Source organism: Pipra filicauda, unplaced genomic scaffold (genome assembly GCF_003945595.2).
Source record: "Pipra filicauda isolate LSUMZ 115617 unplaced genomic scaffold, ASM394559v2 scaffold27_size4233163_pilon, whole genome shotgun sequence".
Lineage (NCBI taxonomy): Eukaryota > Metazoa > Chordata > Aves > Passeriformes > Pipridae > Pipra > Pipra filicauda.
In genome coordinates, this window is record NW_024104398.1 from 3,001,616 (window position 1) to 3,027,890 (window position 26,275).

Below are 26,275 nucleotides of genomic sequence, written 5' to 3' on the forward strand. Positions count from 1 at the left end.
GCCTATGGGGGCACAATATCTGATCATACAGATAAAGAGCACTTTGTTGATGCAGAGCAGAGGTGGTTTCAGGTTATATCAGCCAGCTTAATACATTTCCTACCTTTTGACCTCCATGCAATTTTAAAGCTTTCCTTTTTTAATCAGTATAATTTTTTATTTTTTTTTTTTTTTGAGGTACAACAGTCAGGTAGATAAAAAGTTTTAAGTTAATTCAAGTGTTTTGGGAGACTGTTTTCTGGGTCAGTTATATTCACAGGTAGAGAAAACCAACTCAAGGAACAAATTCAGATATTTATTTATGTATTGTTACAAATTTGTGGTTTTTTTTTTTCCATTAAATGTATTTAACAGACAACCTATTTGCACTCAGGCCTTTCGGCATTTTAATAAGCTAAAATATACACTTTTGGTGCCATATAAATTATGGTTAAAAATAATTCTCAAGGACATACTGAGGGGACAAGAACTGTAAGCAAAATAACTCAAGTTGAAATAGTCAATTCCCTTCAACAGTGGTTTCTATTTCATGAGATTATATTCTTTACGCTAGCAAACTATATACAAACAATACAACAAAACTACTGTAAGTGCAAAAATGTAAAAAATATACACAAACATATACACAAACTGCTGTGTTTCTGTCTGAGCTACCTTACTATTAAGAAATCCAGTACAAATGCATGATTTGTATTTATGTATTTAACTTGTAGTATCTAATATTTAATTGTAAACAAGATTCAGCATGTAGAGCAACTTAAAACAGTTGTCAGAAGCTTAAATCATGAGGCCTGGAGACTGAAGAACTGTGCACATTAGGATCCAAACCGAAATACATACCCATACCTTTTCTGACCTATACTGCTGGGGCATTTAGGGTATGCAAAAAATTTAGAAATATTTAACTTCTCCAAACAAATTCTTGAATTTGATTGTTTTACAAAATGCATACATTTCAATATTTAAAGTAAAATCATTATCACATTTGCAGGTGTATGGATCATGTTCAGTAAGAGTGTTTTGTTCATAACCATCGAATAGGTTTTAGGTTTATTAAAAAAACCTTTCTTGGCAACTCAGTTAAGGAACTCTAAATGAAAGCAAGCAATGGATGTTCACAATCAAACAATTAGTGAGCAAATGGTCACATCCCTTAAGCACAGATGAATTCACTGGGGACTGACCAGTGAGTCACTGATGATACTTATCATTAGGCAAGTATGTGTAGGATACACTGCATTGCTGAAAACCTACAGGATTTAGAAACCATGAACAGATATTGGAAAGAAAATGGAAGCTGCCTTTGCATGGATGTGATGATTTGCTGCCATGAGTCACTGCTAAGGTTCTTAGTAAGGATGTTTTTTTGTTTGTTTGTTGTCAAAAGATGGTTGTCTTTTTTTCAGGTACTTCCCAGGCACTCACTGATGTATTATTTGAAGCACCTGGACACTTAAGAAAACCCAGGATGACAGTTCTGTCTATCAGGACGGTATCGGACTAAGTAACAGTAGTAGCAGTAGTAGTGTTAGTCAGTTCAACATCAGAGAATGTGGAGAGAATTAAACATTAACTGTGTCAGTTTACAGCCTCCACAAATATGAAGTGTCTGTATCTATAGCAACTCGTTTCAGTGGAAAATTCAAGTACAACAATATTTTCACAAATCTCCTCATGCTAACGGAGAATACAGTAACGAATCCATAGGTTTCCATTTCCAGGAAATATGTCAAGAGTCAAATCTCATTTTGTGTATTTTCTAAGTGCTTGAAAATTTACAGCATTGAGGAGAACATTTGATGAATTCCTTCTCATACGTGATACTTTTTGATTTAAAACACAAGCCAATCCATACAAGACACATTCTGAAAACTAGTTTGATGTAAAGACTAGTTTCACAAGTTTTGTGAGCTTTTAGGTTTTTTTAAACATTTCAAACAGTGCGACGATGCAGAATATACACCCTAAAATTAAAAAACTGCTTGTAAAAATAAAATGTTGGAAAAAAATTTAGAATCGATTTCACTGAAAAGGCTCAATAAAGTGCAAGCAGTAAATGAGAGGGTTTACATAGTGAAAAGTGAAGTTTAATAAATTCATACAATCTATATTGCTGACAATGAGAGACACGCTATAAAAATGTTTTACCTTGACACCATGCCCTCATATAAAAATATATTCTAATTGTCTTGCAGTACAATCAGATCTTGACAGAATTGAAAATGAAAAGAACACTGAAATGCCACTGCTCCTTCTCAGCAATGTCAAAAAGGAAGAAAATATGTAGAGTTATACTACTGCAGTGTACTCTAACTGGATGAACTGGACTAGCTGAAATTACATAGTATGGTAATTGCAAATGAAAAAGATGCATTGCTACTTACTTGCATTGACTCCTCACCACTTCTTGAGAAGGTATTCAGGAGGTGCCACATTGCAAATATGGAACTCATTCCTGTGCAAAAATTCTCACACTTTGAGCTGTCACTAAAGCAGAGCTCTCTAATTACTGGACAGAAGTATGCACTGCAGCAAGTATTTTTACATCAAAAAATACTTCATGTCATTAAATCTGCAGGTCTTTGTCCTCTCAAAAGTATCTCCTCCTGCTTGCAGAAAGTCTTTTAACTGAAATAACCAGGTCTTCAAAGTGTATCACAACTTAGACGATTCCAGCAACTGGAAACAAACCTTTGTAATATCATCTGTCACCCAATAAAGGAATTTGCTTTTAACTGGAACTTTTTTTTTATGAAAAATAATAAAGCATACTGCAAAAGTCTTCCCAGCAGAGGGGACATTTTCAAATCATTTACCCTCCAGGCAGATTCTTTGGTGTTCAGGAATAGAGAGTATAGTATCAGCATGAACAAGTAACAATTATTTTCCTTCATACACTCCTGTTTGTCCTGTAAGGCCCATCATGCTATTGGCAAATATTAGAGAGGTAAACTACTTCTTCTTTACCCTTAGAGACTGAAGTCTGATCAATAGCATTTGATGTCTCCCTTTCAGTGGAGATTTTCCACATGGCATATAGGCAGAATTTCCACTTATTATTAGCATAGGACTATGACAAACTTACATCCTGGCTAGTCATTCGAAGTTTAACCTGTTGAAATTCAAAATGAGTATTTTCGTATTCAAAAGAGTCTTTACTTTTTAGCCTCCAGTTTTTGCTAATATAAGATAAAAGAAGTTAATTATTGCACAGCTAGTGCCAAGCCTTTTAACTGCCCCAAAATGGTGCAATGTCAGGTGCTTAATAAAGCTCTGTGGAGACCCTGGTCACCTACTAAATAGTAAATAATGTCAGTACCAACTTTGATTTTTTAAGTTTTGTTGTCCTTTTTTTAAATCCTCTCACCCATTCCAAGTTCCAATTAAATGACCCCCAATACTCATTTTCAAATAACTGACACACAATCTAAATTAAAAATATCTTGTGAGAGCAGCAGCTTTGCAACAATATGAACTTTAAACAAAAGCAGAGTATTAAAATAAAGTCTGTATAGCCTTTTAACTATGAAATTATGAAATAATTCATTTTTACTTATGATTTTTCATTCTTATAAAAAACTGTTGGCCACAATTAAAATCAACTCCTGTTTTCTTGAAGAATACATATTTTTAGCATTGTAGTTAGTATGACAGAAGACAAAAAATGTTTTAACATATAATGAGTTTAAATAAATTTAAGACACTTTTCTGTAGGATCATCATCAAATGATGTTCTTTTCAATAATTTGTGTAAGCGTCTAAACCACATAAAGGATAATGCACATTACATTTTATTCACACTATAAAAAAAGCACAATATACAGGCCATATCTTTTAAAGTGCAACACAACAGAACATTTCTGCAACATTCAGGTTCTTCAAAAACCCACAAAAGTAGGTATTTAATATTTAGGACCAAATCCTGTTTGGAGGTGTATCAACACTGAATCTAAACTCTGAATGGTTATCAAGCTTGTCCTTGCTGTAAGTGCCACGCTAAAAGCGATGTTTATGACCACTAAACAGTATTATCTTATCTGCTTCCATATTAGACAGCCTTCATGTCACATGTCCACAATGAAGGCTTTTATTCTTTAGTCAGTGAAGAGCATCTGCAGAGCCCTTTATTGAAGACAGTTCTTTGACTATGTTCAGAAAACCTCTTTAAAGTCCACTTAGCTTCACCATACTGGCTACTGTTTCAGATGTTACATATACCAAGAAAAATATGGTAAATGGAACAGAGCAAGCATGTCTCTGAGTTGGCAGCGCATGCTTCACTACGTTTGGCACTATCTACCAAATGTATTGGTAACACACAGTATGAGCACGTACCAATTTGCTTTTCACCTCATAAATATTTTTGGTTGGATGTTTTGTGAATAACAGTTGAAAACCTCATTTGTTCCTGAGATGAGCATGACAAAAAGTAAGCTCCATCTAAAGCTGCCAACAGGACATTCCTCTGCATTTCCAGCCTTGCTACCTGTGTGCTGAGCCAGATTTACAATCTCAATCCTCCCCAAGGCGCCACTTCTGAGACTCTTCTTGACGCACATCTGGCCTGATCTGGTTTCTCATTCCACCTAGAACATTTGAGGTTGCCTCTGTTGCAACAATGAAAGGTTTCACCACAGTTGGTGGGATTTGGCGGAGGACTCCTCCTACTGCTCCAGTTACTCCTCTGTTTTCATGCTCACGAGCAGCAGTCTCATAGATGGTTTGGGCTGTGTCCGTAATCCCCTTTGAGAAATAAAAAGAAATCAGTTACACTGAAAAAGAAAAAGCAACCTCTCCCAATTTTAGGGAAATTTTAAACTGCTCAGCGTTTCTCATCTTGGTGATTTGTATTATAGCTGTAGTACAACTATACTGATACAAATATGATTTAGTTGTTCTTCTGTGAACTCAGAGATGTAAGTATTTCATCTGACTTCCAGTGGCACATGTTGTGCATACGGGAAAAAGATGTGGGGTACTGTGGGCTATTAAAAAATGACAGAGTTCACTGGAAACTCAGCTGAGACCTTACTTCGTAGACACCATACCATGTGTAACTAAAAGTACAATACAAAAATACAATAAAAACAGGTCAGCATTCTAATTTATAACATGCTGTAAAAGCTTTCACTTCTTTTAAATCCAGTATTATGATTAAACTCTACCTCAGAATTAACAGTAACTCCAAAGGGAGGAGGAAGGGGGTGGGCGGGAAGTAAGGACGGATGGTACGGTGCAGGAAAGTAAGTTTACAGGATTTACAGTAGTCGTAAACCATCACAGCTGTAGAGCACTCACGTCCTATTCACATTTATCTGCATGATATCTTAGTTTACTTCTGCTTTTTCCATGCAAGGTTTCTGTTGGTTTAAGTTTACTGATGAAGACAGTCTTGTTCAAAACCTAAATCCTCTTCTTTATTTGGTCAGCTTAAACTAGCATCTGTTAATCTGTTAGTCACTTTTGCACTCACCTCTTTTACGACACTGTAGGCTTTGGCTACACCTTCCCGTAGGTCTACTGGCTGATGAGCTAAACGATGGCGAGGGAATCGCTTGATCTTTTTTGCTTCAATAAAGGTAGGCCCTGGTGATACCATGTCATATGCAGTTTCTGCAGCTGCCTGAAGATCAGGAGCAAATGTAAAAAATGTAAGAAGTCTTATGGTACCCAACCACAAATTTAAACTACTAATAGGGTGACATCATTGAAATAAAACAATTCTTATTCCACAAATAATACTCATTTACATAAGATAAAGGTTTTGTACAAGAACTTCTGGAATGGGTGTGGCTGTAACTATACATTAAGTTCCATAATGAAAGAATGAATGTTGTGGGTTTAGGGGGGTTTTCTCCCCTTCTAATTTTTGTCTCTTCAAAGGCATCCTCTAATCTGCATGAAATGCTCAAGACAGAAACGGAACATTTGATCAATGGTACGTATTTCTTACAAACACACAAGAACACATATAATCCCACTCGTGAGTAACACCACTTTTGGCGTGCTTAAGCACATACACAATTTTTGCAAAATCAGGTGGTAAAAGTGTATTTTCATTATGTATTTTACATTAAGGAACATAAATTTATTAACTCTTTAATCCAAGATTACTTTGGGATTAAATCCAGAAAACTTTATAGACTTTGTGTACATCAACACAAATAGTATTGGGTTTAGGTTTTGGGGGTTTTTTCCTTTGTTGGTTTTGTGGGCTTTTTTTGTTTTGTTTTAAATATGCACAGATAAGCTGAGATTTTTAAAAAAGGCAAGAATCTATTACTGGAAAATACATGTGTGAAGAACTCATCTTCATCAATATAAATGATCTTTTAGTGAAGCTGAAAATTTTAGTATTAAACTGTACATTGTAATACATCAAAGCCATAAGAAACATGTAGCAGCTTGGGTGTTCAGCAGTATTTTAACACAGTTTTCCAACTACTGCATTTGATGCCATAGTTCTCATCTCACAGATTGATGCAAACTCTGCCCAGTCCCTGCTTTCCTATTTATACAGCTCCTTTTTTTTTCCTTTTAAATACATACTCCCAACTTTAAATTTACAGCATTAAGATTTTAGTTTAATACAGAGCACTTACTAGGAGCATTTCTCATTTTATGTCTAACTTCAGAAGTAATACACTGTACCTGTATAGTCTGAACCATTCTGTTTGTCAGCTCCAGTGCTGCCATTGCAGTGGAAGTACCAAAAGAAGCTGCTCCTCTTTGAAAGCCCCTGACGATACGTCCGTCCTTCCGGTACTGCTCTATCGGCAACCACACCAAGTCCTTCAGACCTTGGACTGAAAGTGAAGACAGAACACCATAGTCAGAAAGTTCTCTTAAATAAGCAGAATGTCTTGAAAGGAAGTGAAAACAAGGGTCAACACGGTTTGTGGTGAGCTTTTTAGGGGGGAGAGGTGTTGTCTGGTTTTTAAGAAAACTGTCATGTGTCTGAGAAGAAATAAGATTTAACTTACCTAACTGCACTAGCGAATGCATAGGCCCTACTCCTCCCAAAATTCCTGGTAGCTGGTTTTTCTTTATATCATTAAGCCATTCACTGATGGCATAGGAGAACAATTTATCCACACCTAACAAACTAAAATAAATAAAATTATTATTTTTTTTAAACATACAATTCCAAATAAGATAAATGCATTCATCAGTCACTGAAGTAAAAGATGGCATTTAAACAAAAGAAAAGCTTTTTCAAGTGTCATCTTTTGACACTTCAAGATATCTCTTGAAGTGTGCTATCACCAAGATATGTGCTATCACCAAGACTAGCACATATATTAAATACTGTTCTCAATTAGATGTTATTCTTGAATAACATCATCATTGAAAAAACCCGAGACTCAAGAAATATTTGTAAAGTCAAAAAGCATCTTGGATTTCAGAAGTACATCTTAACAGAAAATTTGCTTTGCATTTGCTATGTTCAGTTATTCACTATAAACTTGTTCAATTTGCAATAGCAATGTTCATCTACACTTCAATAAACTTACCCGTGTCTGTAACAAAGTCTCTTCAGTTTTAATTCTGAACAGTTCAACTGAGCAAGCCCAATAAGAATCCCAGCCAGTGTTCCCTGTAAGTGAAATATTTTATTGTCACATGAATTTACTTAACCTGTTCAACCCGTGAGAAATAATTTCACCATCTCCACTCTTACTTGTAGGTATTTCTGTCCAAACAGATTCTCCCCCAGTCTTCCAAAAGCTACTTGTTACAGTGCTACAAATCACGTTACCTGAAAACTTCCAAGAGATGAAATTTGACTTAACCTGCTACTCTAAGAAAAACATCTGGATACAAGACAGCTTCTTCAGAAATAATAAGCCATAATAAATTATGTAAACATAGCTCTGGCTTTAGTATGTTCCAGGCATTCTAAAGCTACTATATTTCATGTTTTGATTTCTGACAACTGGGCAAATTGAAGAAGTTGCTGCTTTCATTCTTCCATATTTTCTTACTGATTTGCTGTGTCAAAGCACAATTCTGGTTGTGCAAACAGGATTTTTTGATATCTGTTTCTAAACGCAGTATAACAACCAATGCATATTTTAAGAAGAACTATGAGCATTTTTTTGTATTTATAACAGATTCTGCCATTGCTTCTGAGGCCCACATGTTACTAGACTGCAAGGGAAGGAAACAAAGAGAAAAAATGACATTTTATTCTGGCATTAATGAGGAAAAAAAAAATAAAGTGTAGAATTCTCATATCAGACAATGGAATCATCCTTTGAGGGACACTGCAGCAATATACTCTGATTTCAAGCCAATCACTGAGTTCATAAATGTGGCATGCAAGTTCCATTTGGAGTTAATCAGATCTGGAGGATCCACCCCTTAGGTTTCAAATTAAGAGTGCAACAAGGTTAAGCTTTACTGAAACTAATGAGAAGGAAAAAAAAGTGTTCTGTATTTGTCTTGATCACATCAATAATGACTAGGGAGCATAAAAATATACCCCCACTCATGGGGGTTGGGGAAAAACAAAACAAACAACACCCAAATTTTTGTTCTATAGCACCAGCATTATACACAAACCTGATCCATCGATACGTGTTTGCCGTGGTAATCAAGCCGTATTGGAACTTCTGATGTGAAACGAAATTCCCTGCAAAGTAAAAAGAAAATTTCATAGTGAGATACATGAAAAGGAAATAAAATTATTTATCCTTTCAAAAGAAACTCCTGGTTTCACATCCTCCTGGAATAGAATGCCATAGTCTTTTCTGTAAGCCATAAATCCTCTAGTTACTGTGTTGGTACTTCAGAATAAATGTACAAAATACAGTGGCAAATTCAGCTTTTCTTGGTTTATTAACATCTAGTTCAGATTAGCATTTGTAATAAATTTAACAGTCCTGCAGAAGTGCTACTAATCCTGCAAGTGAATGTCTTTCCTCAATTTTCACAGCACAATATTCAGTTAAAAACAAACAAACAAAAAACACCAACAAACAAAGAAACCCCATAAAATGATGGCTCTGTAGGCAAAATTTAGTCCTGCAACAGGAACTTAATAAAAAATTCTGCTGGTGATGTATATGATGAACTAGAACCACAGCCATGCTCTTACAATTTGGTTCTGCATTGCTTACTAAAGCACACATCTGTTGTTCAAGGCACTTACAATCTGAATACACGTGAAAAAACTTTTGCATAACAAGCTACAATTTTCACAGTCGCTTCCTACTCAGGACTACATTAGAGTTTATCTTGTGATATTTTAATCTTATACCTCACCTCTTCCATGATATCCTTTTCCTTTACATACTTTCATCTCTGGTTATATTAGATTTACTTTACATTGTTAGATGTAAGAATATAAACAATGCTCTTTTTATTTATTTGTAAAACATCTCATTACTGGTTCTCTACATAGCAGAGCTTTAATTAATTTTTATTTCTTTGTGCACAGTAGTGTTCAAAAGTTAATAAAAGTCATTAGTTACTGTCCTGTGATAGAAATAAATACATCTGATTGCCACACCCAGTCAATGAACAAACAAAAAAATGCACCTTTGCCCTAAGGTCTGTATAGTTTAACATCACCTTTCCTTAAAACATTCAGCAGAACAGCTGCGTGTCACTGGAAATTTTGTAACGAAAGTTTACCTGAAAAATACTGGCTGATCACTGTATGATGTCGTTTCTTGTGAGAAATTATCATCATCTCCATTAACCACATCCATAGAGTCAATGCTACCATTTTCATTTGCTTGCTTGTGTGATGAGAAAGAAATGACTGGACTCGGTTCCTTAAGGCTGCTGACGTGCCTGGGCAAACTACACGTAACTTCAGCACCAGGAGACTTTTTAACTAAGATAAGAAGTTATACACAGTCAACTGACTCACATTTTTCACAGAAAGATTGCATTTACACCATTAACTGTGTCCTTAGTAAGTTCTAATGCTTATTAGTAGGACTTATTAACAGGACAATATTTAGACACTTAGTTATTAACCAAAATTATTTCATGCAGCTTAAGACAAGATTGATGCATCAGCATAAACAATCCCTCTGGTTTTAACGGCAGTATTGCAGAGCACTTCATTACCTATGCATTTCAGTATGACACCTCAGCAGAAATAGGTAAAGTGTAGCTGCTAACAAATGCACAGATATAGTTAATAGTGGAAATATGCTTTTCAGTATGTACTGCTTTTGCATCAGATGTTGTAGTTGATTAGAAGTACTCCTTTAGCTGCATACATACAGCATTTAATACCTCTTCCATAAAATAGTATGTCTATCTAATAGTTTGAAGTTGTGTAACATAGAGTTCAGTATTATAAATATGCAGTACACTGTATTTGTTTTATCTAATAATTACATCATATTATATACACAATTCTCACGTTTTTTCAGAAGCTCTTATTAAATATGCCCCAATTTCAGTGAAACCTTTTATACAATCGGGATCCCAGGTGTTGAAGACCTTTGTTGATGATTATAAAATACGAAGCTAAAATACCCAAAGATTCTGTGTTCCAAAAAATCAGTAATTCATGCTAGTGCTCAAACCCCAACACAAGTTTTTATACACACAAGATTCACATGTGAATTTATAGAACATGTACCCACATTAAGGGAGAACAAAGATGCACTTTTATGCTAGATTTTTGAAAAGTATACCTTCAGGATCTGGAGTAACTAAGAGTTCTACTTCTGTAGAAAGGCTAGTGAAAAAGTCCTTCAGGAAAAACAAGGCATCCTAATGACAAAAAAATAAAATATAATCAGATTAAAATAAATACAAAGACCCAATTCTCTAAAAATATTATCTATTATTCCAGCTCTATTTCCACACGGTCATGAAACAAAACACATTTCTTCTTTTTGATCCTTTAACACATGCAGAAATCACATAAAATCTAGGACAGAAACCAGGAAGATCCTCCGGCCACTGCCCGCTGCTCCATATAACATGATTTCATGATCAATCTAGCTCTGTCTTAAAAATCCAGGGTTGTTTTCATCACTCCTACTGTAATTTTGGAGACTGTTCCAGAACCCAGGTGCTTAAATGGCTACAACATTTTCTCTCATTTCCAATAAAAGGGTATTTAAGTACACTTTATATTCTTTTCTAATACTGTCAAAGTCAGTCAAATCATTACAGACCACCACTGCTTCATTAAAAGTCATTAATATCTGTGGTGTTAATGTTCTAAAGTTATTACATCCCATTTTCTTTTTCTGACAGATGCATCACACTGGTGCCTTATTCATCCTGTCATTAATGATCTGGACTTTCTTTTCCATTTTTGTTTCCAACTGATAAGAAAGACAGATTAAGTAGTAATGACAAGTATTTCTAATATGACTGCATGCAACCTGCCCCATGCTTCCAAATGAGCTGTGGTTAATTTCACAGAAGTTGTAAAGGTGAATTCTGTTCATGGTACAAAAGATAAAAGGCTTTAACGAGCACCCAAGAGGGAACACATTTCCTCACTAGATGGCAGTATTTCCAAGCTATTTTTTTCTGGATGAAATTATTGCAAACTAGACAGAGTTCAATTTTTCTCATAGCAGCATGAAAACCTCGTCTCTAATGTATGTTGACAGAAAGAGAAAGTAGATGTGGAACTCCTAAATTAATACTCAAAACCCAAACATCTCTCTGAAGATGACAAATTAAGCAAGAAATGCCTCAACAAAGAGTAATATGCACTTTATATTTGCATGCCCAAACATATGTACCTTCCTTACTGCTTTAAAAAAAATCCAAATGTTTCTTGAGTACATCAAAAATACTTTGAACAAAGGCTTGCTAAGGAAAGTAAAACAATTTCTGTTCTTCCTGCCACTGCAGTTGACAGCAAGACCAAAGCCTTCAGAGTAAAGAAGCATTTCTTGAGTGTCAAGTGCCCTTGACTAAAATGTTGTGAACCACTTCTGGTTTAATGATTAACGTTTTCAATTAAAAACAATGAAGCCACTTCATGAACAAAGCCAGATGATTCAAGAGTAAGTACATGATTTTTAAAAGCCATGATTCCAAAACCTTTGAAGTTATCAGAAGTCTCAGGAGGAAAACTTATTGAATAAACAGCCTTGTCTACAGATATTCTAAGTTTTTAAATTAAAAACCAAAAATGGACCCAAAAACCAACCTGGTCAATATTGAGGCGAAGTGGCATTAGGGAAACACGTAAACAACATTCCTGTGGAGATCTGCCAGACTCTGGACGGACATGTAATGCTTTAACTGTTAACTGAAAAAAAATAATAAACAAAAGCACTTACATTCACAATTATTAAATCTCAGAACACTAACTAGGAAAAATATTTAATGCAAAACCTCTGTACTTATCTGATTATAACAGTTAATATTATTAGCAATTATAAAGCTAGTATTGAATAAAAACTTACTATGAATGTAATAAAAATTAGAGGAAACCCCCCAAAAAAGTAATAAATCCTTTATAGAACTAGTAAGACTTCATATACCATAAAACTACAACTCTGTATGTGTAGTGAAGTCTCATCATACTCATACAAGCGGACATTTGTTCAAAACCAAATTGTGAAAACTACCAAAAGTTGTCCTGCAAATCTACCTTTTTTAACTGACAGAATCTCAACAACATTAATACCTGACAAGCTACCATTCAAACTCACTTTTGAATCAGTTTTAATATCCATAAAGAGTCAAGCAAACTATCAACAAATTATATTACTTCAGTGTTCCATGAACTCATGCTTTTTCTTGTGCAAGATTTCTAAGAAGAGTACATAACCCCCACGATGATAGTTCAACCACTGTAAATGTAAAAAATTAACATATTTCTAACATATTTCATAACTGTACCATGTTTGAATGTGCTTTTCTGGGCATCTCCTTACTGCAGTAGAGATAGAGAAATTTATTCATCTGTGATGTAGCTAAGCGATCTCTAATCTCCAGGTCTTGAACAATAAAAACCTGTCGGGACACTGGCTGCTCCAACAGACAGGATTCACCTTCTGCACCACATGGAGGGTATACCTCATGCTGGAATTTCACCTTTTACAACAGAAAGAAAACCAGCATAATCAGTTTCAGTGAAAAAGAGCATTTAACAGCAGAATACTATTTAAAAAAACAAACAAAACAGAAAACCACACCACACAAAGGAACTTTAATAGCTGTCTACTATTTTAAATCTACAGGAATAATATTGGGATTTCTGAAAACTATTCAGCTTTTTACATGTAGCAGGAGAAATCTTCCAATTTCTAGCTGTGTATATATTCATATCTTAGGATGCAAATTCAAGCCAAAACGAAGAGTCAGTATAAGACAATTAACGAGTTTCATTTTTTGTTTTAACATTGACTTTGCTTTTTCCTCTCAATCCTGACATCCTTCTTACTTCACGGTGAAGCCTGTATCAGGCAATCCTGCAATTCTTGAATCCTGCACCCTCTACACCTAGGAAAGTAAGGTTTCTTCCCTACCAATTGACTTCTCAAGTGGCTTCTTGCAGTCTTATTTCCTTTTTTTTTACTCACTTTAGTCCATATAAATTCGAATTCAGTCACAGAGCTGTGGTGACACACAAACCACTCCCTGTCCCACCAAACCACACCAGATCCCAGCCTCCAGCAGAGGGCACACAGCAGTGGGCTCTACTGGCCTGATTTGCAAAGAAACATCCACTGTTTGTGACACTGTCTCCTTAATAATGTTTAAAGAAGAAATTAAGTCTTCCACAAAGTTAGGAGTACAAGTGGGGGGAAAAAATCTTTTTGCCTCCGTGTTAACACTAATTCATTAAATATCCACAAATTAAGAAATGGCTATACTTCTACATATGAAGTTTTCCAGAGGGAATATTAAACGCTTCCTTTCTTTCCTCTTTTTTATTGCAATGTCATATTGTTTCTAGAAAAGACACATCCACATATTCCTGGCAAGCTTGAAGTGCTAATTGGATGAATTTTAAGCTTTAGAAACCCATAAAGACCATAAAAGGCATTTATTTTTATGTAGTGCCTTTCATGTTTGTGGAAATGTTTGATAAAGTCTTATCTTAAAAAGATTTTGTTATTGATCCATTTGACATGAACTCCTTGCCAGTATTCTTCCCAGCACCAGAAACAAGCATCTAGTTCCTATGTTAGAGCTAAGCATAGCCTTAAAAACAACAGTAAGATACTTATGCCTGAAAGGTGCTAAATACGTTAGGAGAAATAGCAGGAACAATATTGTGATGTAACTGGATGTTATTTAATATACAGTTATCAAAGTGATATGCTGAGCATTGTCAACAGATCTACACGTTGTTTATTTTGCTAGAACACTTAATTTCATAACAGGCGTATCTATAAGAGAGGAAAACAGAACAGCAGTTTTAAAACTTGGTTATAATAAACAAAAACATTAAGAATATTAGAATAGATATCCTTCATCTTTAGAAACAAGTTTATTCAGCTAGTAAATGCTATGCTAGAAGAGTAAATACATCTTTTGTTACACAAATTCTACCTTCATCATCTTCCAAGTGATTGCTTAGATTTAGATACTGTTGAAAGAAATTCTACTGAACTCTAATGGAAAACTTATCAAAGGAATGTAACATTCACACACAGAGAGTCATGGCTGAAGCTGTTTCTGTCATTCACCTTGCTTAACTGTATTTCCATTAGGAAGTCAGGGTTTCTTCCTCTTCCCCCACATGCTGTATTCCGCCCATGCCTTGTAGGTGTATGAGAAGGTGAACTATGGGGACTTCTGGGGAAATAAAAATTAAAAATACACTTTTGCAGATTAAAGTTATCTCACTGTTAATCTAAAACTAAATGCAACGGATGTAACTTATTAGTATTTTAATGGCTTTCAAAAAAACCCACTGAAATTGTGATACTGTTAAACAAATAATTTCTTTCTGCTCTTCAAGTAATGCATACTTAAGCAGAATGCTACGTGTATGTGTCCCCCCAAATTACATTCAGAGAACATTTTCTTAATTTTAGTTGTGATAATTTTAATAACTCTTTATCTTATATGACATCTGGTAGACCTGACTTATGCTCCTTAAGCCCTGATATCTTTAGGAAAATTTGACTTCTAATATTACCAAAAACAAAATCCATCCCTCCACCACACCCTCCCACCCAAAATAAAAAAAAAAAAATAAAATAAAATAAAATAAAAAAAAAAATAATCATCAGCAAACCCAAACCCCAAATCCAGCTTGTCCAGGTTAAGACATGGGAAAAATACACTCCAGTGTGTGGAGTTAAACTGAAGAAGATTCTAGATGATCTTTAAGGTCCCTTCCAACCCAAACCATTCTGTGATTGACTTGATTGAGAAGGGAGCAAAGAAGCAAGCAAGGGACATTGAGATTTAACAGTGAGATTACTCCAAATTAAAAGAAAATTAAGTATTTTTAAGGGTTCTAATCTACAGAATTACATGAAACACTTACATGAAACTTTTAGCCGGTGATGTTGGTGGTGCAGTCCCAAAATCCCTTCCACCATAAAGATGCCAAATAAGAGATATTTCCTTTACAACATAGCGTACCAGAGGAACAGGAAAATGCAGAGGAGCTTTGCTTGTATCTGTTTTTTTAACAGGTTGGCTGAAATGATTTTCCTTTATGGTAATTGCATCATCAACCATTATTTTTATAACTGGTTCTTCCTCTTTTTCCTAATTAAAAAAAAAAAAGTGTATAGCGTTGAGAAGATGAAATCTGCTTTCTTTATTGAGATGCCTAATTCTTTCCTGTGAAAAGAAAAGCTATTCTGTATTGTCTTCTAGAGCTTATCCAACACATAATTGTTTTAGGAACGTTTCTTATAAAGACAAAAGCATATGAAAAAAAACTAGAAGCTGAGAGGTAGTTAAAAACAGCAACAACAAAAAAACCCAAACCAAAACAAAAAAATTCCCCACTCAAACTGTAAACAAAACAAAGTACTAATTGAAAGCAAACAAAAAAAACCACAGAAGAGCCCAGGCTACCATACTAGCACTTTTGGAAACAAACAAGCTCAAATATAACTTGGAAAATACAGCTCCTAATCAGGGATCCAGGAACTACTTCTGTCTATTAAGATGAACACAACCAGAGATACTACGAACAACATGAACACCATGCAGAGGACGGACATCAGTGTAAAGCAACGCACAAGTTTTTCTCTGAGCTTTGGCAAGGATCTTAGGTCCTTAAAAATATTGAAAGCTTAGATTATGAGAGAAATGAATAAAAGATTAGAAGATGTGCAAACTACTATTTTGCTAAATACTGGGTTTTGCCTAAAACATTTTTTCCCTACTGTGCCATTACTGTAAGTCAAAATGGCAATGATAAAACATGACTAAAATGTAGGAAAACTGCCAATACAGTTTAATGTAACATTCAGATCAGAGAACAATTACATAGTGCTGAGATATAGAAAAATCGTATCTATCTGAAAATACTTATTCCTTGTAGTAACAATGCAGAGTTCCTTTCAAACAGAAAAATTATTTTTCTGCTAGTTTGCCCATTGATAAAAAATATCACTAAGTATCACAGAAATCTATGAAATCTATTTTGTCTAAGTCTTAAATAGGCTTTTCTCTAATTCAGTTTATATATGGACTATTTTTAGTAATTTTCAAAGGATCTTACAGCAACAGCAACTTTGGGTGCAAAAAGAATGCAGAAATCATCACTTTCTGCTGGAACATCTCCCATGGCCTCATTTATGAGGTGATGAGTGAACGAAGCATAAGTGGGACTTGAATCTTGTGAGACATTTCCACTTTCATCTGGAAACAGGAAGAGATCTGAGCAAGATGGTTCCTGAGTTTGAGATCTGTCATCCAAAACTCCTGAGAGTTGAAGAAGGGTGGAGAAAAAAAACATGTTTCAGTGGAAAAATCCTTACAAAATATGAAAATTATTTAAGAATTAATAAACATTTGTTATCTTCAATTACATCAAGGAAATTTGGTTATTATATCTTGAATCACTTCCCACTATAAAAAAAATACAATTTTTAAAATTAATCCAGTATACAATTGAAAGTGATTACAATATAATCATAACTAGTTACTAGCAGAGATGAACTGAGAAAAGACAGGAAAATTATTTGCAAAAACCCCCTACAGATACAAAACCCCAAAACCTGCCATAGATCTAGCATTTTCATGTCCAAGTTTCTCATTCTGGTAGTAAGACCACAGCATCAATAACTTTCAGTACTACAGTGACTGTTCACCTTCCACCATCAAAAAGACCAGACATCACAGAAATAATGACATTCTCTATTTGCAGAACAAAATCCTTAGCAAATTTAAATCTGAATTACACTCTAGCCATGATACAGGAGCCATAATCCTGTGATAAAATCAATCTATCTTGTTCTATCTGCTAATGGAAAGAATTCCTCACAGCCAAAAGTTCTTCCTGTGACTCAGAACTGTACCATCTTCCTGGACTACCTTCATACACACAAGAGAGGTCGTTGATTCCTCCACATTGCAGTATGACATATAAACTTACACCTAATGCTAACTTACAGTCTTACAGAATTTGGAGTCTAGACAGATTCCTTCCCTGCTGCTTTGGTATCTCAGTAATGTGTGTTTGACAAGATTCTGCATTACTGTTATTAAAAGCAAGAATCTGTTTCATAGTTTGAAAACTTCAGACATCATACGTATCCGCTCCCATTTTTACTGCACCATCTCTACGTACACAAAACTTTCAAGGCCACTTTCTTTCCAAAAAGGCTGTACTTCGTGTGTACTTATGCCTTTAGAGGATTCTTACCATTAGATTCTGGTTTCATGGCAGAAGCAGTCTGTTGAGTCTCAATTTCTTCCATTGCATCACTCATCAAATCCCGTAGAATCTGTTGCTCTGATTCAGCGAGGACTGGTCCATGGGAAGATGGTTGGCTAAAGGTCTCTACCTGTAGGAGAGGAGTTACATCTGAAAGACAACTGCAACGTTGTGTTGAAAAAGATTTTGCTAGAAAAGCTTGATTCACAGCTCTTAAACTGCGAGAAGAAACATCTTTACTTGATAAATAATCAAGTACTTTGAAACACCAAGCTAGATAATTCATAGAGTAGGTTAGAACATTATGGTTCAGGATATTTAGATAATGAGAGTACCTGGACAGCTCATATATGTCCTAGAATTTCATTCTTTAGAAAAGAATAAAGTACAACAGGTAAACAGTACAAAACATTTTAAAATATTTAGTGACCAAAGCAGAAAAAAAATACATTATTTTACTCTTAAATATATTTTAAATTAGATACAATCTGGTTATTTCTTCATAGGAAATCTCATATTATTTGGAAATAGAATGGGGATTAAAATTAAAACATATTACCAAGAAGCACAAAGTTAAGTTGGTATTATTTTGCCGTGTTATACCTTCATTTTTGGCTTGCTAACTCCACGTTTAACCTCTGTCTTCGCAGGTGGATGTAAATCACCGTAACTTGCAATATATTGTATGAGATTCATTAGTGCAGCACACGAATCAGAGCAGGTACGAATGTGGATCACATCGCTGGAACAGTGCAGCTCAAAACGTGGTTTGGTCTAGATAGCAACAATAAAAAGGTAAGAATGCACTTCAGATTCCATAAAAATAGCATCTTTACACAGTTGGTTTTAAATTAATTTACTTAACTAGTCAAAAAGGATTTAAAAGAAATAGCAAAATGAAGGAAAGTTTTTCAGTTTATTTTTAAGTATAATAAGGTAATTTTCAATCACAATCTCTCATGGAGATTTTACATTTTACTTTGTCTCTGATTAAATACTTACTCTTTCTCCCTCAGAATCCGATTTTACTGCTGTAATGGTTAGTTCCAGCAGTCCCATATCCATAACACGAACATAATCTGAAAAATTATAATTAGAAAAAATATTAAGATAATAACACAATCCTTATTAAGTATTTCTTGTTATTACACTGCCAAAAATAGCATTAAAAAAGGTTTTTATCAAAACCTTTTATATCTCCACATTTCCTTCTCTTATGAGGATTAGTCTCTGAGTTCAAGTTTCAGCCACTCAAATCAAGAACTCAAATAATTTCAATCCAATATATCACTCCCACTGCCACCATCTGTGTGCAATGTAATCTTTTAAGGTATTTATCCTCATCCCATCTGTGTGAGTTAGAGAAACAGGCACACACAAGTTGAGTGACTAAGCATTCCACCAGTTTTTTAGTTGAAGTTAGAGAAAGAGAACACATGTTCACATAGTACTCATCTTTCAGTGCCACAAATAACTTATTTCCCCTCTTTTCTTGTTTAAACAAAACAGGCATACATTTATTGTGTCCTTTAATAGAGATCTCTCACCTAAGCTAAATACACACATTTGTGGGTACAAAGATTCATTATTTTTCCAATTTATTTGTTAAATACTGATTTAAGTTCCTCAGTCCTTAAAGGTTCTTACTATTTCAATGAGAGCAAACCAGTTGGTATCCTTTTCAGAACCTAGAACTCTATGCCACATAGCACCTTTGAAGTTCAACTATTCTGAATACATCTCATAAAATGAGATCTCTTTTCTATGAAAATTTCTTTCTAGGAAACTCCAGATTTTTAAAAATATGCTTTTTTCCAATACCCATTATGAAACTTTAACGAGATAATGGAGGAATTGCAAGTTGCTCTTCTCTGACATACTTCTGAACAAATCTAAACTAGAGCACTCAGATGTTCATCTACACTGCGCTATTCACTCATATTCAAGTTGCTGCTCCTTATCTCCTCAGACCTCTTCTTCAAAAACCTTTATATATGCTGAATATTACTGTAATTTTGTTTCTTTAGGCTCTACAATTGATTAGTCACATCTAAAACATCCTTACCTCTATGGAGGTTGACCATAACAGTATTGCACTTGTCAGACAAGTGCAAAGCAGCTTCATCTAAAATTATCCTAGAACACAAAACAAGATAAAGATGCTAGACAAATGCTGTACAATCAACCAGTCAAAAGAAATTGGTATAGGAAAAAAATACTTTAAAACACAAATATACCTAATGTATCTTAAAGGCAAACTCTTCACTTTAACTTTTCATAATTTCCAAATCCACTGGCAATTAACTACTGTAACATATTTTCACTATCACTAATTATATTGGTTTTGCATTTCAGTTTTTATATTTGATCCTTTCTAGAATAAGAAATAATGCTTTTGACATACAGAATTATCACTTATTTCCTTTTTTGCCTTTTTCTCTTTTTGATAAAGCTAACATACACATTTGTTTCAAGGGTAATTTAAAAAGTTTTATCAATAAAATCAAGCAACTTCGTAAATGTTTCACATCAGAACACGTATAACAGAATGAGTATTCAACTGAAGTTGCAAGAAAAATTATTAAAAGTTACAGAGATGTTCACTAATCACTAAATATTTAATTAATTAATATACTGTTTCCAAATAACAAATATTTAAGAAATCTTAAGGTGTTTCTAATTAATAAAATGGACACAACAACATCTCAGGACATCTTTCAACCTTATTAAAAATGCAGAATTGCTGGTTGTTAAAGAAAGTAATCTAAATAAAAAAAATATTAAAAAATTATGTAACCTAATAAAACAGAAGGATTACACATAAGCAAAGTATATTTCAAAATATGTAAAGCAGTGTGATCATTTACACAACAGGAATGTTTCCAAGGTCAAAAAAGCAGACAGGCGCTACAAGTTTTACAGGAGCTTCCACGAATTACAATCACTTAAATCATACCTGAGAGTAGAAGAGGATTTATCTACTGCAACACTGCTTGAAATGCTGAAAGTTTCAACAGTAAGTAGAGATCTGACTGGCAAAAACAATGGCCTAACAACAAATAGGAAAAACAAATTAATACTCTGTACCTATTTAGAAGTGCAATCAGAGCCCTACAGATGACCTAACTACATCTTCCCAGGCCTAGGCAAGTGTATATCCTACTTTAAATTGCTTCCAGTTTAAGGGATTTCTGTTAAGTACTTTTTCCCAAAAAGCCTAAATAAATATTCTTTTTAGTATGCAAACTCAGACATTCCTGAAGAATAAATATATAGCTGTAGTGCCACCAAGTGATAAACACTTGCATTTTATTTACCTGTAGTCAAGAGCGCAACTCCATAGATGGACATGAAAAGTTGTAATTGTAGCTGGAGGATTATATCCCAGAACAGGCTCATCAGAAATATTTAAAAAATATAAAATCTAAAAATCAAAAAACATTATTTTAATAGTTCAATATCTGTTAAATAAATATTCAATCATCTATTGCAAAAAAGAAAATCTCTAGCAGGTATGACAATAACAAGATTAGCAGAAAGAAAAGGAGAGAACAGTTTCAGATATGTAAAGGTGCTTACTCTGTGTCTTTTTATAGAAAAGCAGGGAATGGAAACAAGGCAAAAAAACCCATCAAAATTGCAGCTTCAAAAGTATGGAAAAGACCCAAGTGGCGTATAAAGTCTCACAATTCATTTTTAAAACCTTGCCAAAATACAGTTTCGTTCATCCTTCTTTGCAGTTGTTACTACAGTATTATCATTTTCTTTGCTCTCTGTCTAAAAAGTCAACTTTTCTTGTAATACTGAACATTGTTAACTTCAAGATATCCTTCTTTTTCTTGGGGCTGGAGTGGAAAATACGCTCAGAACTAGAAATATGTGCACGAGCATTGTACATACAGATTTTTCACGTGTTACCGTATAAAATAAACACTTATCCTCCTCTTTAAGATCTGTCATAGTTCCTTATCAAATCTCTTACACTATAAAAGTTCTCCACTTATTCTAAGCCTGGGACATACCATCGCTGCTAGCCTTTTAATTGTTTCCTCTAACTGTCTCTTTGGACAATTTTTTATTTCACCCCTCACCCTCCAAAAGAGATTCCCAAGTGCATTATTAATTGAGCAAATTCATAAAGCAAATATGGAACACGGTTTAAAGCAGGTTACACGAACCCACAGGAATATCATTCTAAGAAGAAAGTAATGACACAGCAGAGTCTGAAGCCCTAAATTCAGCTCCATGAAGTTATAAAATATCAATGCATATAAAAATAAGCACACCATACATACTGAGGGATAAGAAGGATAAATTTGAATGTCAGGGTTTACTATCTGTAATCCAGTATGGTGTAAGTACATGCAACTACACTGCTACCGTGCCAATGGCATGCCCTGCCTCACATGTGTTCACACACACAGGGTCTCCAGCCCTGGCTGCTGTGCTGTCCCTCGGCATCCACACCTGTGAGTACAACTCTCCTCATTCAGAAGTGTTTGTGTAAACTGCTGCTTACTACCTCCCTAAGTCTTCTTCTCCACATTACTGCTCTTCAAACTATGCAAGACAGGGAACGTATAAGGGAGAAACAAGACTTGAGAAATAAAGTGAACAGAAGGGAAAAATGGGGAAATGCTTTCAGTGCTGCAAGTACTTTGCTTGTTTTGTGGGTGAATTTTCACTAAAGAATTATTTAAGTACTTGAATAGCATTGCACTACCAAGATTACTTCGAAAATTCTTAAAACAAAACAAAAACACCAAAAAACCCAAACACTAAAACAAAATAACCCCCACCCCACCTCGAACCTCTCTGATTTAGGATTTAGGATGATTTAGGATTTAGGATGATGAGAGGAACTGTACCAAGTGAATACACAAGAAATAATTTAAAAGCAAGACTACAGCCTATCAGTGGTCTCAAAAAGAGACAAGAAAAAAAGAATAACACTTTCAAAAGAGTATGATAATAAGACATAGTTCAACACCAAGATTTTATATCAAGGTTTAGTTTGATACTCAAACCCAATAAAACAATGAGACTAAAACTGAAGATGCAGTTGAGAAAACTGTAGCAATCTGACCTGTTCATGCCAGCTTAAACCTGAAGGCAGTACTCTGTGCTGAAGGGTGGCTCCCCGTAATCCAACAGCAACTAGAAATTCCTGCACAACAAAGTTGCGTGACTTAGCTTACATGAAACATATGTAACTATTTGGCATTTAGATTATGAAATAGTATCATCCCTCTGTTCCCGAAATCTCCAAGTGTATAGAAATGAAGAAAGGACTGGGCCAGGATTAAGCATGCAAAAAACTTTGCTTCACAATACAGAAACCCTGGCTAATACAGTCTCATACCTTTTGCAACAGCGTAGTTTAGAAATAACACTTTTGTGGTGGTGATGGAAGGAAGGCCACCTGCACATTCAATCCAGGATTCACCAGAAATTAGCAGGAGTACCAACTCAATGTAGTTCTTTCTTATGCTGATCAAATATGAGTCAGTTCAGCCCCCCACAACACTTCACAGGTCTGCAGGTTCCTTTTCCAGATAACTCCAACCTGTTTGTCACCAGCTAAGAGGTCATCTTTTAGCCACACCAATGAATGCTACTGTTACTTAGCTATGTCACTCCAAATAGGTAAGCAAATGCTGCCTATTAGATGACACTGCCAGTAAACTGAGCAGAAAGTTTTTAACTCTTTATATTTGTTCTTGTCTGTTTTGGCACCAGATTAAAACTCAACAAAACAAACAAAGTCAGAAAAAACTGTCAAAGAAATGCCTTCAGTAATGAAATGCAGTGTGATTAGCAAAGTGAAACATTGGAAGAATTAGTAAATTATACTGATAATTAAATTTTAGAATCCACCCATAAGATTCTAACAGAAAATTACAGTTTGAGGATGAATGTCATGGTTTGTTTATCTATAGCCCTTGTAACTCCACATCTAGATGCTTCCATATAAATTGAAGTAACTCAAATAATTTATAAAAGCACAAATGTAAAAACACAAACCTTTGTATTGCTCTCTACTTTATCTGACTGGATTTTGACTGCAACAGTCAGCATACTTGGACTATCCACTCCCACACCATCTGAAGTAGTCCTGCTAAGACCATCTTCTTCAGAAAAACAAATAGTAGGTTCTAACCAATGGGGACGTATTGTGCTGGGCAGTCGTACTTCAGAGGAAGGGACAACCCCATCTACCAAACCTGCAAAGAGATTTTAGAATGAGTTACCTCAGGCTTCAAAGCTGTTACTGATGGAAGAGTGAAGGAAAATCCTTTTTATGCTTTATGCTTATAAAATTATTTTAATTATCAAAGTTAGTCATGAACGCTGACGACCAAAAACCGTGAAGGGAAGGTTACAGGTGATCCAATATTTAAAACCAGGGTTCAAGCTAAAATCTTCAGTCTGACTACAGGGTTTAAGTTTTTTATCTGCCCAACAAAATGGCAGAGGTGAAATAAAGGACAGATCTCCAACAGGTTACATGGAGAATAAGAACATGTGTCTCCATTTTATGAGACAGTGCCACGCTAACCCATAAACACACAATAATTAAGCCTTGCATTGAAAATACCACTGATTCAGAAACATATGAGGGGAAAACCTTAAGAAGTTTAACTAAATGGGGGCTATCAGTCATACAAACTACACAGTCAAAATTCTTAATCTGCTGACTACAACTAGCTACCCAGGAAAAACACAGCAGACGCTGGTACCCTGTAACTTTTTGAATGAAACAACCAATAACATGTAGGAAGCTAGTACTTTCATAGTAAAGAACAGACTGTACAGCTAATTTGACAGAGGATCACAATATCAGTGAAGACCAGCAGTTGCCAAGGAAAAGTTTGAGCTAAACTAAGTAAATATAGTTATCATAAAGTTGCATTACTGTAGTCTTTAGAAAGTTTAGCCATGAATTAAATCCGTTGTGCCAAATGATACACTATCAAAGAAAAAAAAGAAAAAAAAATACAGCCTTTCTCCTAAAAAAACTGCAAGCTTATCTCATTTCAAATTTAGTCCCAAAGACATGTCAATGCCACCCTACCTTGATGATATAAATTGAGGCTGCTAGAATGGAGACAAACATAGTGCCTGTCCTCAAAGCCTTCATATTTAGTCACGCTGAAAAGGGAACCACTGTTGAACTCAAACCAAAATTCACCATACTTTCCTTCCAGTGTATTTCCATCATCCTGCTGAAGAAAGCATAGAAAGGATAAAATTACTGTTTGCTGAGTTTGCTGCATTTAAACAGTCTAAACTAACATAACTAACTTGCTACCAATACATGTTTTCCTGCTTTTATTTTAGTTATTCTCATGTGAAGCAAAGTAAACACAATTGGCAAAATATTGTATTGCATTATTGCCTAGTTATAGTATAGTAGTATGAACATTACAGAATTACTGTTAAAAACACTTGTTCTGTCCAAATAAGTACATACAGCATGAAGGGACAAACAACTTTTTCCAGTCTCAGGGCCTCACCTTTACATCTGTGAATACTGACACTAATCCATGTGTCACATTCAGCAGAACAGACAAAAAGCTTTGCGAGTTCTTATTCTGTGAGTCCAGCTTTTTCCTTCTGCGTGAACGATAGTTTGGATCAACAGTGGAATAATACTGTAGTGTTTCTTCCTCAGATCCACTCTCATCATCTAATAGATAAAATGAAAAACAACTCAACTCATTCTCTAACTAGTACATATATTACGTCAATAACTTGTTTTTCCATTGGTAATGCAATTCAATTTCACACTTATTTTTACTCAAATAAACAGTAATCTACATTTTGTCTTCTTGGTTTATGTTTTCTCCTAAGTTCACAAAATCTTTCCACTAACAGCTTAATCACTTCAGCCAATTATGCTTCTAAATCACGATAGTTCTAGATTATTTATTAAGTGTATTACCATAATTAACTGCAGATTTAAATTGACTAAAGCTGTCTTTACTGAAAGTGTTGATGAGCTGGCTGGCCACAGATAGTCCAACACCATAAGAAAGGTTTTCAAATGTTTCTACAGGAGATGGAGCTGTGGGTTCCCACAACAATAAATCATTGCTGATCCTAGGAAGAAATACATTGTCATTACACAAAACATATGACTACGTTCCCACTTTATATTAAGTCAGTCAAGCATATTTTCTTTGCAGACTTCATATAACAGATTTCAGACTCCATAAACAAGATAGAGAAAAAAAGTTCAAGAGCACAAGAAATATATTAATGTGTAAAAGCAATAAATAATGAAAGTAACCTTTATTCTGTAATTATTATACACACGTATCAAAGTCTAACATTTGACAGTGAGACGAAAGCCTCTATAAGTAGGTACATATTAGCTCAGTAGGTTGGAGGGGGTGAGAAAATCCTACTTTCATCACATCAATTTTCAACCAAGTTGCAGGAAAAATTTGTTCTTTTGATTTCAAGTGAGTG

At 34.8% G+C, this 26,275-nt stretch overlaps 1 protein-coding gene across 3 annotated transcripts in view; it reads right to left on the minus strand.

Moving 5' to 3' along the window:
* Positions 1–362: 362 nt before the first annotated feature.
* Positions 363–26,275, minus strand: part of ATG2B (autophagy related 2B) — a 49,660-nt gene continuing 23,747 nt past the window's right edge. The window contains exons 19-42 of one of the 3 annotated variants that reach the window (XM_027718369.2): positions 25,746–25,903; positions 25,318–25,490; positions 24,876–25,023; positions 23,825–24,024; positions 22,887–22,967; positions 21,118–21,224; positions 20,757–20,849; positions 19,866–19,936; positions 18,803–18,879; positions 18,404–18,574; positions 17,789–17,930; positions 16,643–16,845; positions 15,449–15,675; positions 14,640–14,748; positions 12,844–13,038; positions 12,146–12,247; positions 10,662–10,740; positions 9,640–9,844; positions 8,566–8,635; positions 7,515–7,597; positions 6,984–7,105; positions 6,652–6,806; positions 5,474–5,623; positions 363–4,743 (exon numbers count right to left, since the gene is read on the minus strand). In XM_027718369.2, coding sequence (XP_027574170.1) covers positions 4,513–4,743; positions 5,474–5,623; positions 6,652–6,806; positions 6,984–7,105; positions 7,515–7,597; positions 8,566–8,635; positions 9,640–9,844; positions 10,662–10,740; positions 12,146–12,247; positions 12,844–13,038; positions 14,640–14,748; positions 15,449–15,675; positions 16,643–16,845; positions 17,789–17,930; positions 18,404–18,574; positions 18,803–18,879; positions 19,866–19,936; positions 20,757–20,849; positions 21,118–21,224; positions 22,887–22,967; positions 23,825–24,024; positions 24,876–25,023; positions 25,318–25,490; positions 25,746–25,903 — 3,352 coding nt within the window. In that variant the 3' untranslated portion in view covers positions 363–4,512. Of the gene's footprint in view, positions 4,744–5,473; positions 5,624–6,651; positions 6,807–6,983; positions 7,106–7,514; positions 7,598–8,565; positions 8,636–9,639; positions 9,845–10,661; positions 10,741–12,145; positions 12,248–12,843; positions 13,039–14,639; positions 14,749–15,448; positions 15,676–16,642; positions 16,846–17,788; positions 17,931–18,403; positions 18,575–18,802; positions 18,880–19,865; positions 19,937–20,756; positions 20,850–21,117; positions 21,225–22,886; positions 22,968–23,824; positions 24,025–24,875; positions 25,027–25,317; positions 25,491–25,745; positions 25,904–26,275 lie in introns of all 3 variants that reach the window. The other 2 variants (XM_027718370.2, XM_027718368.2) reach the window with 2 other exon arrangements.